The sequence below is a fragment of the Corythoichthys intestinalis genome, chromosome 11, assembly GCF_030265065.1.
Source record: "Corythoichthys intestinalis isolate RoL2023-P3 chromosome 11, ASM3026506v1, whole genome shotgun sequence".
Classification (NCBI taxonomy): Eukaryota; Metazoa; Chordata; class Actinopteri; order Syngnathiformes; family Syngnathidae; genus Corythoichthys; species Corythoichthys intestinalis.
In genome coordinates this window covers 46,626,568-46,643,959 of record NC_080405.1, presented here as the reverse complement: position 1 = coordinate 46,643,959, position 17,392 = coordinate 46,626,568, and the positions used below count along the sequence as shown (strand labels likewise).

At 38.0% G+C, this 17,392-nt stretch overlaps 1 protein-coding gene across 4 annotated transcripts in view; it reads left to right on the top strand.

The window, feature by feature from the left end:
* Positions 1-17,392, top strand: part of ldb2a (LIM domain binding 2a) — a 205,154-nt gene that overhangs the window by 167,665 nt on the left and 20,097 nt on the right. The window contains exons 6-8 of one of the 4 annotated variants that reach the window (XM_057849581.1): positions 937-1,060; positions 8,235-8,288; positions 10,383-10,510. In XM_057849581.1, the coding sequence (XP_057705564.1) occupies positions 937-1,060; positions 8,235-8,288; positions 10,383-10,510 (306 nt within the window). Of the gene's footprint in view, positions 1-936; positions 1,061-8,234; positions 8,291-10,372; positions 10,517-17,392 lie in introns of all 4 variants that reach the window. The other 3 variants (XM_057849580.1, XM_057849579.1, XM_057849578.1) reach the window with 3 other exon arrangements.

Sequence of the window (17,392 nt, the reverse complement as noted above, 5' to 3'; positions counted from 1 at the left end):
ACAAGTCTTTCTATCCGTGGATCCCTTTCACAGAAAGAATGTTAATAATGTTAATGTCATCTTGTGGATTTATTGTTATAATAAACAAATATAGTACTTATGTATAGTATGTTGGATGTATACATATACCGTCTTGTGTCTTATCTTTCCATTCCAACAATAATTTACAGAAAAATATAGCATATCTGAGATGGTTTGAATTGCGATTAATTACGATTCATTGATTTTTAAGCTGTGATTAACTCGATTAAAATTTTTTATCGTTTGACAGCCCCAATTGAAATATAAATTGTTAAAATGCTGCACATATTAATTAAACACAAAATGAAAAATAGCTTTGTGCCATTCAGGGGACTTTCACATTCAATCAAGAGGACCAGGCTCCGATTGGAGAGCAACCTTGCAACAACACTTGCAAATGACTTGTTGAAAATGTTCAGTATTCACACTGCGCCAACCGAACTTTTTGAGTAGCATCACTCTCAGGAGGGGAGCGTCACTAGCGAAGCAGGGTGCGCTTAAAGCAGACTAAGACCCACGATTTTTGAGTGAACCAGAGTTCTTTTGTTTGATCAGAACTAGAGTTCAAATGCGCGTTCACATTTACAAAACAAAGCGGACGATCTGAGAAAAAGAACTCTGATCCGTTTGAAATGGACCAGACAGTGCTCGTGTAAAAGCGCCCTTAGTTGTGTGTTTTAACAGACTCCGAGTTGCAGTGGTACACTTGACAATAAACTCCTTTCTTCCTACTATTTCATAAACGCCCATAAAAGTGTGATTTGTGGGGCAATTAACACATCAAGCGAGCAGAGCAGCAAAACCCGCCTTTTTATGGATTTCTTTTAATGGGAGCCGCGTTTAAATGTGGCTCATTTGCATGTTCCTTTTTTTCATTTATTAGCATTTTTCTGTCTTTTATTTTCCCGCTCACAGTTGTGTGTCATCCTGGAGCCCATGCAGGAGCTCATGTCCCGGCATAAAACGTACAACCTCAGCCCGCGAGACTGTCTCAAGACATGCCTGTTCCAAAAGTGGCAGAGGATGGTGGCGCCGCCAGGTAAGCGACATGACCTCCACCCCGGTTGACCCTGTGGAAGTCCCCTGATGTGATCCTTGATTGTCCTTAACCTTTCAAGCACATTTTTTAAAATAAAAAATACCCCGACTTGGCACTCATTTAACTCATTGGTGGCCATTGAAGGCGCGAGACATCTAATCCATTTACTAGACTGGGGGGGGGGGACAATAAATTGGATCTCTAACGTTGTCAACGGTACTGAAAGATAAGCATTCATAGCCAGTCTTCCAGGTTTGAATGAATTGGACGTCTACGGCCATCAATGCCATGCAATGAGTTAAATACTATGAAATAAAATCAACTTTTACCTGGGGTCATAATCAGTATTCATTTTGATTTTTTTTTTCTTTTATTAACATTGTGTCAATTAATAAAACAATGATTAAAAATCATTTTTAAAAAAGAAATAATAATTGATAATAGTTATACAACCTCGCTGATAAAGCAAGTGAAAAACCATTTTAGGTGACTCTGTCTTGAAACTCATCAAGAGAATGGCAAGAGTGTGCAAAAAAAGTAATCAGAGCAAAGGGTGGCTACTTTGAAGATACTAGAATATTTTACAGGTTTTTAGTTATCTCACATTATTTTTTGCTAAGTACGTAATTCCACGTGTGGTCATTCATAGTTTTATTACCCTCAGTGAGAATTTACCACGTAAGTAGTCATGAAAATAAAGAAAACGCACGAATGAGAAGGTGAGATAAAACTTTTTGCCTGTACTGTGTATATGGCGGAAAACACTCGGGTGACTTGAAGTTCCACTCTGAGACCTCCAATTTGGCCAAATTTCAAAATTGTCCGATATGCACATATGATACATCATTGGAAAGCTTAAAATATCAATTTTCGGGGGGGAAGAAAATTTTTGAACAGGGCATTTTTAAAAAAAAAAATTTTTTTTTAGAAGCGAAACCCTATCTGGATGTGAGAGCATGAAAGAGCAGATTTAAAGACGCTATGATTTTAACGAGATATTATCGCGTACTTACCTTGTTTCGATTCAAAAACTCCATGTGGCATGTATCACCAAGTGTCAAGACACAGCTGTGAATAGCCACAGCTGGATTTTATGGGTGAAACATGGTAATATAACAAGGGTTGCGATGCAGAAATCGCAGACATCAAGGAGTGGTCGAGATTTTCTTTCATATATTTACCCTTGTAAATGTTTTTGGGTTTTTTTTTTTAGATCAATTTTCATCTAAAATATTGGGGAAAATGCGACAGTAACAAAAAAAATACAAATAAGCGATAGTTATGAGGTAGATATCTGTGAGTTTTTTACAGACGCCAATTTTTTCATTGTGACGTAATTTGTTTAAAAGTTTAAAATATGCAACTGAATAATTTTTTTAAGTCGTTTTTTTTTTTTTTTTTTTTAAACTAAATATTAGACATCAACTAGTATTCTAAGCTAAAAATGACAGAGATTTTGAATAATTATAATTAATTACTTTAGTTTTATGGCTGGGTTGAAACAAAAGCGGTTGCGCGACGTCTGTAAACGGGCGTTTCCAGGGTAAAACGGACTAATTAAAATTAGTTAGGGGGCTTAATGCGCCATGAATCTACTATGGCAGCGTATAGACATATTGTTCTATCAAGCAAAACAGTTTGTTTGGCTTAAAATACAGCAGTTTATTTTAAAGAGGAGTGCAAGAGCAGAAACTGCTTTTTCAGCCTTGTCTGTGTTTCCCGCCATATACATATATATAGACTGTATATTAATGACCACAATTAGTCACCTGCCCTACAAAGAGATACAGTTCCTAAGTGCCCCCCCCCCCCAAAAAAAGAAATCACAAATTTATTTTTATTATATATTTATGAATCATTATTGTCATTTCATTATTTCAGTAAAAATTGATTGGACGTCCAGCGCCGTCAATGGCACTGAAACGTGAGCATTCACAGCCAGTCTTTCCCGGTTTAAATGAATTGGATGTCAGTTGCCATCAATGGCATGCAATGAGTTAAATAATATTTTTAAAAAATGGGTTAATTACTGTTTTTATTCATTTTAATTTCATTAATTTAGTAAACATGGGTTGTACGACTTGCGCCATCAATGGCACACAATGAGTTATATGAGTACCCTGTGAGGATTAAATTTTTTTTTTTTTTTAATTGTATGCTTGAAAGGGATTAATACATGTTTATTTGATTTGTATTTTACAAATCTGTTTCATATAATAATAGGGAGTGTGTTTTATCTCATATCTGGCGATACGATTCGTATCTTAATTCACAGGTAACGATTCCATTTGATCCCGATTAATCCCGATACTACACTTGAAGAAGATTGAGATATTTGTATATAACTTAAAAAAAAAAAAAAAAAGTAATAGTAATCATAATGGACATAAATAAATGTTTTTGTTTTATGTTTGAACAACATATGACTTTCATTATAACATTTTCTCTTGTTTAGTGCAAAGCTACTTTAGTCCAAACCTGCTTAATTGCAGGATTCTAAACACTCCATGCCTCTGTTTTTGCAGTCAAAAATTTCCGACTTCTAAAAGGACTAATCCAAGCAACCTTTAGAGGGCGTCGTACACAAATATCTACTCGGATTAGTCTAAAGTTGTTGTTACTTCGGCATACTGCAAGGCAATGCTGCTGAGATGGGAGTAGAAGTACAGCCACTGAATCGTTTATTTCCACCAAAAACACACGTGTAAGGATCGTTACCAACGGATTTTGGATCAATACAAGAATTGCGCGACGCAATATCACGATACATCTCAGAATGGATTTTTTTTTTTTTAGCGCCCCTATTAAATAATTTATTTTGTAAAATGATATTATGACTAAATTAATAGAAGCTACACATGATGTTACTTCATAATAAAATCAACTGTGCAACTGTATAATCCACAATATTTTATTAATATTGTCCAATATTTTTATTTGCAATTTATCCTTTTTTTCCACCCTTAATTTAAAGTAACGGATTTGATTTTAATTATAATAAAAAAATGCACTGAACAAAAAGTCGAGATTTTTTAAATCACGAAAGTCCATCTTCCATATTGCTGCTTTCTCTTTTTTCCCCGCCCCGTTCACTTTCCTGCTATTCTTCTCCAACGTTCTGCCGCCAGGAAGGAAGCATCCCGAGCCTTTGCACCCCCTGATAAGTCTTTTTCTTTTTTTTTTTTCCGTGAGGGAAACGGGAAGCGATTGCAGTGCGTCAGCGGCGCAGGAAAAAGCCGTCGGATAACACAAATGTGTGACAATAGTTTGCCCTGGCGCGCACGCATCTGTCACTGTCAGCGATGCAAAGAGGAAAGATGCGGATAAGAAAAAACTCAAGTGGTGTACAGTACAATAGGAGCTCTAAGGTCAGAATGGTTCCCAAAGGAAATCACCCAACTGAAACTGTAGCCATCCTTAAAAAAACAACAACAACAAAAACTGTTCTACCTGTAAAAGTTGCAGTCTTTGAAGTAACATTTTCAGCATTCTTAACCCTAGATTAACGTTCATCAAATAGACATAAATCATTGGAGGAATACAAACTGTAACATGACCGTCCAATCCAATTTGACTGGTGGTCAAAATGGATTGGACGTCCATCGCAGTCTATGGCAGCCAATGAGTTAATACAGTGGTACCTCCACATACGAATGTAACTTGTTCCAGGACCTAGTTTGTAAGTCTAAATGATCATATGTCCAGTGGGATTTTCCCATAAGAATACATTATAATTCAATGAATTCGTTCAAAAGCCCAAAAACCTATGCTAAATCCTTAATAACTACTGCTGGTACAATTACAAATAGAAATTACACATAGCAAAACAAATAAAGTATAAAACCAAACGAAATAATAATAATAATAATTAGGGCTGTCAAAATTATCGCGTTAACGCGCGGTAATTAATTTTTTAAATTAATCACATTAAAATATTTGACGCAATTAACGCACATGTCCCGCTCAATAAGTATTCTACCTTTTGGTAAGTTTTACAGCAAGGGTTTTTGTGCTGTCCAACAGCGAACTCTTGTGGTCGCTTTGCGACATGGTTTATTGTTCTCTTGCCAGTTCATTATGGCTGCACGACGTCTCGGGCTGATAATGTTGTGCTTATATGATCCTTGGACAAGATTTGTCCGTAAGTATGGTTGTTGTAAAGAATGTACATATTATGTTAGTAAGCGAAATGTTATATTTTTTGTATGAGACGCTTTTTGTTTCTGTTTAGTGAACCTGTATAGCGTGCTAAGCTAACGTTGTTGCTAATGCAATGCTTGTGTACTTTTTGTAGTTTTACGACGGTCTAAAGAGGACAATGGTTTGAGGCCATTTTATTAATAAATCAGATGAAAAAGGAAGAAGTCTAATTATTAAGGCGTCGTTCACTAGCTGTCTAGCTTTGGAAAAAGTAGACGCTTCGGAGTGAGGACAGCATAGACAGATTTAAATGACAGTAGAGTGAAATGCCCACTAGTCTTTATGTACCGTATGTTGAATGTATATATCCATCTTGTGTCTTATCTTTCCATTCCAACAATTTATTTTACAGAATATATACATAATTTACAGAAAAATATGGCATATTTTATAGATGGTTTGAATTGCGATTAATTGCGATTAATTACGATTAATTAATTTTTAAGCTATAATTACTCGATTAAAAATGTTAATCGTTTGACAGCCCTAATAATAATGTAACGAATCGGGTTCTAATTAAAGATGCACCGATACCAGTATCGGTAGGGGGGGCCAATCCGGCCCAAAATGATGCTTTCGGCGAGTACCAACAAAGACAGCGCCGAGATCATTTACCAGTCCAGTATTATAACACTTGACCAAAACCTTTTTTTCTCCTGACGCTCACTACACTCTCTGTAGTGTGATGACACGTGATCACTTTGCATGCCAAGCAGCAATCGCTTTTGGCCTGCTCCAGACCAATGAGATCGGACCAATAGCCACTCTTAACCAATGCCAGGGCAGCTTTTTCATGTGTAGGAAAAACAAACTAAGAGAGAAAAATTGTCGGCGGTCTGGAAATATTTCAGTTTATAATCTCCATTGAGTACAATGGCTGCATGCATGATTTGCGGCCTGGAAGTTTCGAGGGGTTGCGTTAAATAGGCCATTTTAAATACCTCGAACCTGATAAAAAATTTGAAGACGCAACATGAACGACCACAAAGAGTTAGAGGCTACAACAGCAGCAACTGCTATCAAGAGAAGGGGGCTTGACCGGAGCAACAAACCCTGGTCAGCTCATTTCGTCTACTTTACTTTTATTGTCTTTTACTGAAAGAAATGCCGCAGTAATTTGAGACCTGTTTAAAATCAAAAGTGCTGTAGAAGTAAGCAAAGTAAGCTAAGAGGCTAAATGTGTGTTGCTGCTGGTGCACAGAGAGGGAGGCTAATAGAGGGACAGGATGCTTTGGTCAATTATTATTACTGATAATTTCATGAAAGTTTCACTGTTTGGCCTTCGAGAGCCAAAACTCAGGGTTTATAAAATTTATTCCTTAATTGTATTTTTAGTTTTTTACTGTTGGGTTAGTATTATACATGTTTTAATTTCACGAATTTAGCACTATTTTGGCTTTTGAGAGTCAAAGGTTTATTTAACTATTGTCACCCATACCAGGTATGCAATAAAAAGTTCTACTGGATTCACTGTGTGTATATGTGTATAGATATATATGTATATATATATATACATACTGTATATAAATTTCAAACAAAGTGCACAGCCAGGTATCGGTATCAGGGCCAAAAAAATGGTATCGGTGCAACACTAGTTTTAATGTGGCAGTTGTGTTTTGCACGCTGTTCCTGAACGCAACGGTGATAGACGACAGAGTGATAGAAGTGGGTAAGAGTTTTTACTTTCTCTTTTCATGGTGTTGGCTACAGCGAACAGTAGCCTTGTTGTGTTGCACAAGTTCTGAACTAAATGATTAAAAATCTGATGAAGCTGGCAACTTCCTTATTGATGTTAGAATAATTATAATTGTCACCTTAACTAAGAAGGACTGGTGAGCGGGGGTCGGAGGAGGACGTATTGTTGAGCCAGTTCACTGACGCGCACGCCACGCTCGTATCTTTCAATCATTTCCATCTTAATTTCAATGCAAAGCGGCACCTTTTTACTTTTTTTCACAACCTAACTAACTAACCTTCTTGGGCCTCATGTTGATTTCTCTCACAAGATAATCCGCCGTGTGCCCGTCTTTCGGGAAAACAATGAAATTGCAACGCTGTCATAAATCATCGTATTTCGAGCATGTCGTCATATGTTGAGACAAATGACAGGTAAGATTTTACGTCGGATGTCGAAAGGATCGTATGTCAGTGCGATCGTATGTCGAGGTGCCACTGTACATAAAAAATAAATACTGGTACATACATTTTAAAAACGAGTTTTTGGACCCAATTCTGATTATCTGAAAATAAGGTAATCTGGCTCCATTTGCATTGGAAATGGATAGGACATCTATCGCCGTCAATGTCAATCAATGAGTTGACTAAAAAAATACTACATAAGAATAGAACATTACATTGAAAAATACAGATAAAAATGACAAAATGCTAAAATTATAGAATAAACACAATTAATTAAAAACTATATATGTATCTATTTAAAAATGAATTCATTTATAAACATATTTTAAAAATGAATTTGTTAATGAATTAGTTTTTTAATAAAAATAAAAAAAAATAAAAAAATTATAGAATTAATCCTAAATAAATAAGATTTTTTTTTTTAATCTATTAAATAAATGATAATGTTTCATTTTTTAAACACTTGTTTTTTTAAATTTTGTATTAATTTCCTATACTCTAGCATTTTTAAAAATGTCCTTATAATTTAATTTTAATTTAGGCTTTTCCGATTATTTTTCCTATCCATGATATATTTTTTTGTTAATATTTTTTTGTACTTAATGTATTCTCCCCAATGTTTTTATGTATATTTCTTATACGTAAAAATTAGGCATCAAGGGGTTAACTGTAAAAGGAAGATAAATGGTAAATGCCCGCTGGAAAAAGAATTTAGCGTTCTGTTTCTTGCCCAAGCACAGTTAAACAGTGGGATTTAACTCTCTTCTCTTCAATATTTTTGGAATAATGAATGATCTGTTTATGCAATAAAAATCCCCTCCATTTTGCCTTTCAGCCGGACACCCGCAGAACTTCAAAACGGAAATTTTCCCCAGCAATCACAAAAAAGGTATCTTTTGTTCCCAGACGGACAAAAGCCTCCCCGCCGTACGCCTTGACTGTGCTGCATGTTCAAATAAGGCCTGGCTGGCTGTAATGCAACTTATTGCTTGTTGGAATTCCCCAAAGATCTCGTGATAAGACACAGAATAGCAGAAAAGCAGATTAGCGCATGAATGTCACCTGTCGCCTCAATGCAATGAATGAAAATACAGCTTCATGTTACCAAACCAGATAACCAAATATACTGTAAATCTAATTAAAGCTTATATTTATACTCATACATTGAAATTTACCGTGCTGAGCCATAGCTTTATCACAATTTTTTTTATTTGTTCATATTATGTTTAACAAAAATGAAAAATATTTTTGAACCTCCCACTTTTTTTGTATTTTAATTTCATTTTCTTGAACAAATTCTAACATTTCTCAAGATTTTTGAATCAATTTCTTTGTTAGTGTTCATTTATTTTAATAATGACAGTAATTGTGACTTGTTTTTATTTAATAGTTAATAGTTTAAATACTTAGATAAGTGGATTATTTGTTGATTTTTTTACTTATGTATTTTTTCCTAATCATTCGTTCATCTTCTTTGCCGCTTATGCTCATAAGGGTCACAGAGGTGCTGGAGCCTAGCTCAGCTAACTCTAGGCTGAAACTTAAATTAAAACTGTAAATAATTAGTCAAGTATGAATTAACAAGATTAATAGTTTGATTAGTCATTTTAATTCAAAAGGTGGAATTACTGCTGTTAGCGTATTATCCGCAGTATAACGCGATACCTTCAATGAATGGCCTATTTTAAAACTTTGTTCATATATATATGCCACATCGCATTATAAGGTGCACTGCATTATAAGCAGAGGTGGGTAGAGTAGCCAAATATTGTACTCAAGTAAGAGCAGCGTATATGAACTGTTTTAATAATGATACTGTACAATAACGCATTACATAACCACATTAGGCCAAAGTAATCCAAAAAAAAAAAAAAAAAAATTAAGAATTCCGACTAGAGAAAAAAAAATACATAAATGAAGCATTATTTGTCCAAAGAGCATGAGTGCCCTCTGGTGGGGAAAATAGTTCCTAGTTTGAATTGTGAAGAGTTCCTTCATCATTACTATTTTAAAAAATTAAAAGGTTCATATATCCGGTTTTCCGTGGTCAATCGGTGCCAAATAAAAACTGGGAGAGAGGTTAAAATCTGCGCTTTCGAGTCCTGTTGAGGGCAGAGCTTTATATCAAATGCTTCATTTTTTACGGTGCTTTAAAGACACCACATGATAAAACAGGCTGAAGCGAGAACAGCAAGCTTGCGTCTGATTGGTATGATGGAGTCACGTGATTATATTTACGGCATCTCATTGGTGAAAATCGGTAGAGCTATTCTTAGCATCGCTGGCTAAAAAGATACTAAATCTAATTTGTAGAATGAAGAGGAAAAATATAATGACTCTTGTGTAGCCCAAAAAAGCGGAGTAAGAATAGCGTTTTTTTTTTCTTCACAAGTCTATTTAAGTAAGAGTAAAAAAGTATATTAAAACTACTATTAGAAGAACATTCATAAAGTTACTCAAGGAAATGTAACGAAGTTCATGTAACACGTTACTACCCACCTCTGATTAAATATAACTAATAAATTACACTGTGTTGTGGTATTTGAGTAGAGTAAAAATCAATTAACTTTCAGACCATCAGAAAAAAATGCAGGTCTGAAGGGGTTAATATATATTGTATATTTATGAAGACTTTTTTTTTTTTTCATTTTAATGTTAATGACGATAATCCAAAAATGAATCAATATAATTAACTATTCAATTTCAGTGAAACAAAGCCAAATTAATTCAACAAAATAGTAAAAAGGATAATCATGTTAATCTTATTTCCATAATTAAATTAATCGAATAGGTTACATGATTTTATTCTTCTGTTAGTTACAAAAAATTATTTAAAAAAAATATTATATTATTTAAAAAAAAAAAAAAGTGCACGCATCCGTTAGGATCTAGACTTGTGCCCGGCCGCCGTCGCTTTTGTCCGCGATTGTATGCGTTATCTCCCTGGCATGGCCTCTGTTTTTCTTTGCTGGTCGCGCCAAAGCTGAGCCCGCCCGACAGACCACCGCCAAGCGGAGGAAACGGAAGAACTCTGCCAGCAGCGCCAGTAGCAGCGTAGGCGCCGCCGGCAAGAAGCGCAGCCCCGCCACCAACTTCAGCCTCTCCAGTCAGGTACCTGTAAGCATCGACTCCATCCTGGTTTGACTCCCTCTTCTTCATTTTTGCAATTCTAAGAAAAGAATTCCTGAAGAATTGATTGTGCAATATGTGGATAGTTTGAAACCAATGTTTCCCAACCTTCATTGAGCCAAGGCACATTTTTGAAATATCTGTTGGAAGAATATTTCATATCTAGCACCAACAGTCATGTATTCTTTATCCTATGCGTAAATGGCTTATATTAGTCAGTAGAGGTGTGCGAAATTTCCGATTCTTAGATTATTCGCGATTTGGCCGTGGAAGATTCGAGAACGATTCACAAACATCCAAATTCCGATTATTGAAATATGTCAAGTGAAGCGGAAGTAAAACACACGGAACGGAGCGAAAGTAGCTAAACATCATGCTTGTCATTACCCGGTCCCTCGGGTAATGCCAATGCTCAACTCACGGCTCTAGCTCAACTCATGCCGCGAGATTAAAAAAACAACAACATACCTGACTGCTGCCGAAAGCTGCTACAAAGTACGTCCACAATACATAATGTTAAGGTAGATATCATATTTATATAGGACTAGATGTATTACAGACTCGGTGGCGATAGCAGCACATGTAGAGAAAGCTAGATGTGGGCGTTAGTAAACGGCCGCCATCTAACGCCCGCCATCTTAAAGCAGTAGACTTCCCTGCAAGGCTGTTGTAGCGAACCTTCCAAGCGAACCTAAAAACTTTTTATCTAAAATACTCCTAAATCGTTAAAATATTGACTTGAATCTATCTTTAAAATAGTTTTAAAACTTTCACATGTCGAAAGTAGACAAGAGGGAAATTATGGAATAAGAGGAGCAATTTTAACAACTTTAATGGTTGATTGACAACATTAAATTAATTGAATACAGTTTAAAGCTTTAAGTATATTATTTATTGTTTTTAACTGTTAACTTGATACTGAAATAGTCGTTTATTTAAGCCTGCGAGGCTTTTTTTTATTTATTTTGTACAGTTTTTGTAACTAATGTACAAAACATTAGCAGCTAATAGCGGGGGGGGGGGGGGGGGTCATCAATAATCGATTTATAATCGAATTGTAGCCTCTGAATCGTAATCGAATCGTTAGGTGCCCAAAGATTCCCACCTTTATTAGTCAGGTTGTTATTATCACATATATTTGCATTCTGTTTCAAACAATTCTCGGCAATGTGTTAACTCATTCGCTTCTCGGCAATGTGTTAACTCATTGGCTGCCATTAGAGAATCAGTGCTGGAACTACAATGACGTACTGTAATTTTCAGACTATAAACCGCTACTTTTTTCCTTCATTTTAAATCCTTCGGCTTATAGTCCAGTGCGGCGTATTTGTTGATTTATTTGGGTTAAAAGGTAACACTTTATTTGACAGCAGCGTCATAACACTGTCATAAGACCGTCATAATTATGACACTATCATGGGAATTAATGAATGCCAATAACAGATGCCATTAGGTGTCATCCGGCAAATTATGTCACTAACGCCATTTATGTCCTGTTTGGATCTTTTACATCCATTCAAAAGTGAGATAATTTGCCGGACAACACGATGTCATCCGTCAGAAGCATTCATTAATGCTGATGGCAGTGTCATGTCATAATTATGATGGTCTTATGACAGTTTTATAGCGCTACTGTCAAATTAAGTTTTACGAGATACCATAACTAGCAATTAATAAAACAACTGGAACAGAAATTGAAGACATAATTAGCACAGAACATGCATTTTGATTGCTATTTACATCTGTAGTGCTGCAATGCATGCTAGGAGGCATGTTGGACAAAAACAGTGTTGACAATAGGTGGCAGCAGAGGTTGACCATCTCCCCCAAGGGAGCAGTGATGGCCAAATGAAACTTCTTGAAGCAAAGGAGCTTTGCAGTCAATCAGTTCAAACTTCATGGTGGTTCATTTGGTCTTATGACAGTCTTATGATTAGGGATGGGAATCGAAATCCGATTCCAATTCAGAACCGGTTCCGAGTGTTTCGAGGCCGAGACATCACAATGAAAAAGCCTTAACGATCCCTTTAACGATTCCTAAAGACGCATATTGCGTCGTGACGTGTCTTGTTGTCCAGACGCATCAAACTAGCATGGCGCCAAGAACCACTCGCTCCAAAGTTTGACTACACTTCACCAGGAAAGAGTGTGAAAATGAAAGGTTACGACGGGTAAGCACAAGCATTGCAGCCATAGACATAACAATGACAGCACGTAGGTTCAAACGCTCGAAAGTGTGTCTACACTTCACGAAGAAAAATTACAACAAAGCGACTTGCAGTCATGGCAAGGTGGAGATAACTGCATCGGGAGGGAATACGACTGCGCTGTCCTCACAGAGAGGCTAAGGCTCATTCCTGGCTATACAGCTAGCTAAACTCCCAAATGACGATGCAGAGGACGTTGGTATAATTTGCTGACTTTATTCAACCATCACTTGAAGAGTGAAACTAAGAATAGAAATTAAACAAATCCATTTCGTCCCCAATAACAAACAGGTTTGCATCAACGTAAATCAGCGATGATTAGCTGCTAATAACAGTAATAAATGGTTAGCATTCGTTCGCTAGCATTAGCACATCGTTCAAACCACTACACAACTGGATTTAAGTGTCCGATCGCGAGTGGAAACACAACAATAACAACACAAAAGATGATACATACAGGCGTTGCCTCTGTAGATATTATCATTAACAAAGAACGTAGGCTCGTAGAAGTGTTTCCCTCTCTCACTAACTCGCTCACTCGCTTGAATGCGGCATTTCTTCTTCGGGTGTAAGCGCGCTCTTCTTCACGTGAGCGCGTTCTTCTTCGCGTGAGGAAGCGCAAGGGCGCCCCCACTTGAGCATGTAAGCGCCACAAAAACTAAAAGGCATGCATTTCAATGTAATGGTAAATAATACACCATAATTAACCCAGCAGTCCCCAAACTGCGGCCTGCCTCCACATTTGGTCCGGCCATTTTGAATTTTTTTTTTCTCAATCGTGTTATTTATTTCCTGGCCTTTTCCTTGAAGAATTCAGAGAGGGTTATTTGGTCGTTATCTATTTAATTAATAGTGTTTTTATTATTAATTATTATTATTATTATTATTATATTATATTATTATTTTTATTTTATTTATTTTCATTCCGTGAAGAATCCAAAAAGGGTTATTTGATTGTGGCTTTCTGAAAAACAATATTTTTTTTACATTGATGCACTTCTGCAATCGTCACACTTTTTCTGTTACAAACTGACCCCGGCCCCTCATCAGAGAAGGGAAAAGTTATGTGGCCCTCACAGGAAAAAGTTTGGGGACCCCTGCTTTAACACATATTGCCAAAGGCAGAACAACAACCTATCTGCCAATATATACCAATATTTTTTATTTCTATTAAATACAGTGCCTTGCAAAAGAATTCGGCCCCCTTGAATCTTGCAACCTTTCGCCACATTTCAGGCTTCAAACATAAAGATATGAAATTTAATTTTTTTTTCAAGAATCAACAACAAGTGGGACACAATCGTGAAGTGGAACAACATTTATTGGATAATTTAAACTTTTTTAACAAATAAAAAACTGAAAAGTGGGGCGTGCAATATTATTCGGCCCCTTTACTTTCAGTGCAGCAAACTCACTCCAGAAGTTCAGTGAGGATCTCTGAATGATCCAATGTTGTCCTAAATGACCAATGATGATAAATAGAATCCAACGGTGTGTAATCAAGTCTCCGTATAAATGCACCTGCTCTGTGATAGTCTCAGGGTTCTGTTTAAAGTGCAGAGAGCATTATGAAAACCAAGGAACACACCAGGCAGGTCCGAGATACTGTTGTGGAGAAGTTTACAGCCGGATTTGGATAGAAAAAGATTTCCCAAGCTTTAAACATCTCAAGGAGCACTGTGCAAGCCATCATATTGAAATAGAAGGAGCATCAGACCACTGCAAATCTACCAAGACCCGGCCGTCCTTCCAAACTTTCTTCTCAAACAAGGAGAAAACTGATCAGAGATGCAGCCAAGAGGCCCATGATCACTCTGGATGAACTGCAGAGATCTACAGCTGAGGTGGGAGAGTCTGTCCATAGGACAACAATCAGTCGTACACTGCACAAATCTGGCCTTTATGGAAGAGTGGCAAGAAGAAAGCCATTTCTCAAAGATATCCTTAAAAAGTCTCGTTTAAAGTTTGCCACAAGCCACCTGGGAGACACACCAAACATGTGGAAGAAGGTGCTCTGGTCAGATGAAACCAAAATTGAACTTTTTGGCCACAATGCAAAACGATATGTTTGGCGTAAAAGCAACACGGCTCATCACCCTGAACACACCATCCCCACTGTCAAACATGGTGGTGGCAGCATCATGGTTTGGGCCTGCTTTTCTTCAGCAGGGACAGGGAAGATGGTTAAAATTGACGGGAAGATGGATGCAGCCAAATACAGGAACATTCTGGAAGAAAACCTGTTGGTATCTGCACAAGACCTGAGACTGGGACGGAGATTTATCTTCCAACAGGACAATGATCCAAAACATAAAGCCAAATCTACAATGGAATGGTTCAAAAATAAACGTATCCAGGTGTTAGAATGGCCAAGTCAAAGTCCAGACCTGAATCCAATCGAGAATCTGTGGAAAGAGCTGAAGACTGCTGTTCACAAACACTCTCCATCCAACCTCACTGAGCTCGAGCTGTTTTGCAAGGAAGAATGGGCAAGAATGTCAGTCTCTCGATGTGCAAAACTGATAGAAACATACCCCAAGCGACTTGCAGCTGTAATTGGAGCAAAAGGTGGCGCTACAAAGTATTAACGCAAGGGGGCCGAATAATATTGCACGCCCCACTTTTCAGTTTTTTATTTGTTAAAAAAGTTTAAATTATCCAATAAATTTTGTTCCACTTCACGATTTTGTCCCACTTGTTGTTGATTCTTGACAAAAAATTAAAATTTTATATCTTTATGTTTGAAGCCTGAAATGTGGCAAAATGTTGCAAGGTTCAAGGGGGCCGAATACTTTTGCAAGGCACTGTAGTATAGTACTAGTACAGTATCGACATTGGCCTATACTACACAGCCAGGTGTCGGAATCTGTATTGGTAGCCACAAAACAGTAACAGTGCATCACTCTCTGACCTCGACGGCAATAGACGTCCAATCCATTTGAAGTGTGAGGGCTGGGACCAAAAAAATATGGGCCATTATAATGGTTCAGAGTAACTTTGAAAGATCTTGCCAGTTTTGCATATACAGTATGCATTCATATTAGTGATGAACAATAAGATGATATATTGTATATCGTAGTGTATAACAAATGAAAGTTTTCGACTTGGCCCTTGTATCCTTCCATTTTTCTGCAAGCGGATAAAAAGTTTAGACACCCCTGCACTTGTCCAACTAAGCCCCAATTGGACTCGGGTATCCTCAACTGATGTGTGAAACAGGTCACACGTTCCGCACTCTGCGTTCCCAACTCACAGTCGACTAAATATAGACTCACTGAAAACTTTTCTCGGCAAAGTTGAACCTCCAAAACAAATCTTTGTTTCACTTTTTTCCCTTTCTCTTTTTTTCTCTCTCATGGTGCTCGCTGTATGAGGGTGGAGAGAAAAAAAAAACCCAAACGTATTCCGTCTGTCTCCCACACAGTGTGTCCTCGTTTGCTTTCGCTGCCGTGTCTGTCTGTGCCACGCTTTGCTGTCTCGTCATCTTCTCGCATTTGTTGCCCTCGTCGCTCTCTCCCACTCATACACACATACATACACACCAAGCGTGCAATTGTTTTCTCTCAAACAGGCAGTCTGGATTGGTGCCAGCTCTCATTATTGCCTATGTGTACCCCCCTCATCCCATCTACTGCCTCACATACCCACCACAGCACACATGCGTTCACACGCCTCTTGAACACTGGCAGCGAGGATGCGAACACGCTGGATACATATGTTGCACGCCTGCTGTCTTTGTCTGAGAAGTTGTTGGGCTTTTTGGTGTGTGCGTGTGTGCGTGCGTGTGTGTGCCTGAACGCGAGCCTACGTGAGCCCAATGACAACAAGCAATGGACCCTCGCCAGGGGAAGAGGGTGGGGGTTCTGCTGGTGGTGGTGGTGGTGGTGATGGTGAAGGGGGTGGGTATGGGGTGGTGAGCAGCCGCTGGAGGAGAGATGGTGTGTGTATGTGTGTGTTAAAGGAAAGGTGCCTACAGTGTACAACAGTGATCTCTAGTGGCCAAAATGGGTTTGATCATGCAGTTGTACCTCTAATTCAGTACTTCTCAAATAGTGGGGCGCGCCCCCCTGCGGTGGCGCAGAGCGATGCCAGGGGGGGGGCGCATGTGACCTCGGGGAACATGTTTTTTTTTTTTTTTTTTTTTGGCCGTACTGGAATAAAGTGTACTTGCACATCCACTCAGTAGGTGGCAGTGGCGCTCTTATTTTCAGAGTGCGCGCAGTATTTTTGAACTAAGGAAGAGCACTCAGCACACACAGACAACAGATATGAAGAGCAGTGTGCCACCGCCGTTTTCGAAAGCCGTTTTCCGACCAGACTCACTCATGCAGCGACCCACTGTCTTGTCCGGTTCTCACGTCGCCGCCCGAGAAGTGCCATTTTCGGCTTGGGATCGTCACGACGACCACCCTCACCTACGGTTCTACCTCGGCCGCCGTGAATGCGCTTTTTTCGTGCCGTTTGCCTTTTAGCTTTGACTTTTAATACAGTAGGTGATGATGAAAGACCACTGTTTACTGTGTCTAAAAATAATTATAGCAGACAGCCAGAAGCCAAATCAATTAAGACGCCACTTAAAGACATTAGACCCCAATCTCATTGTTAAGCCGCGTGATTTTTTCAGTGAAAACGTGCCGAATATTGCCAACAATCGTCC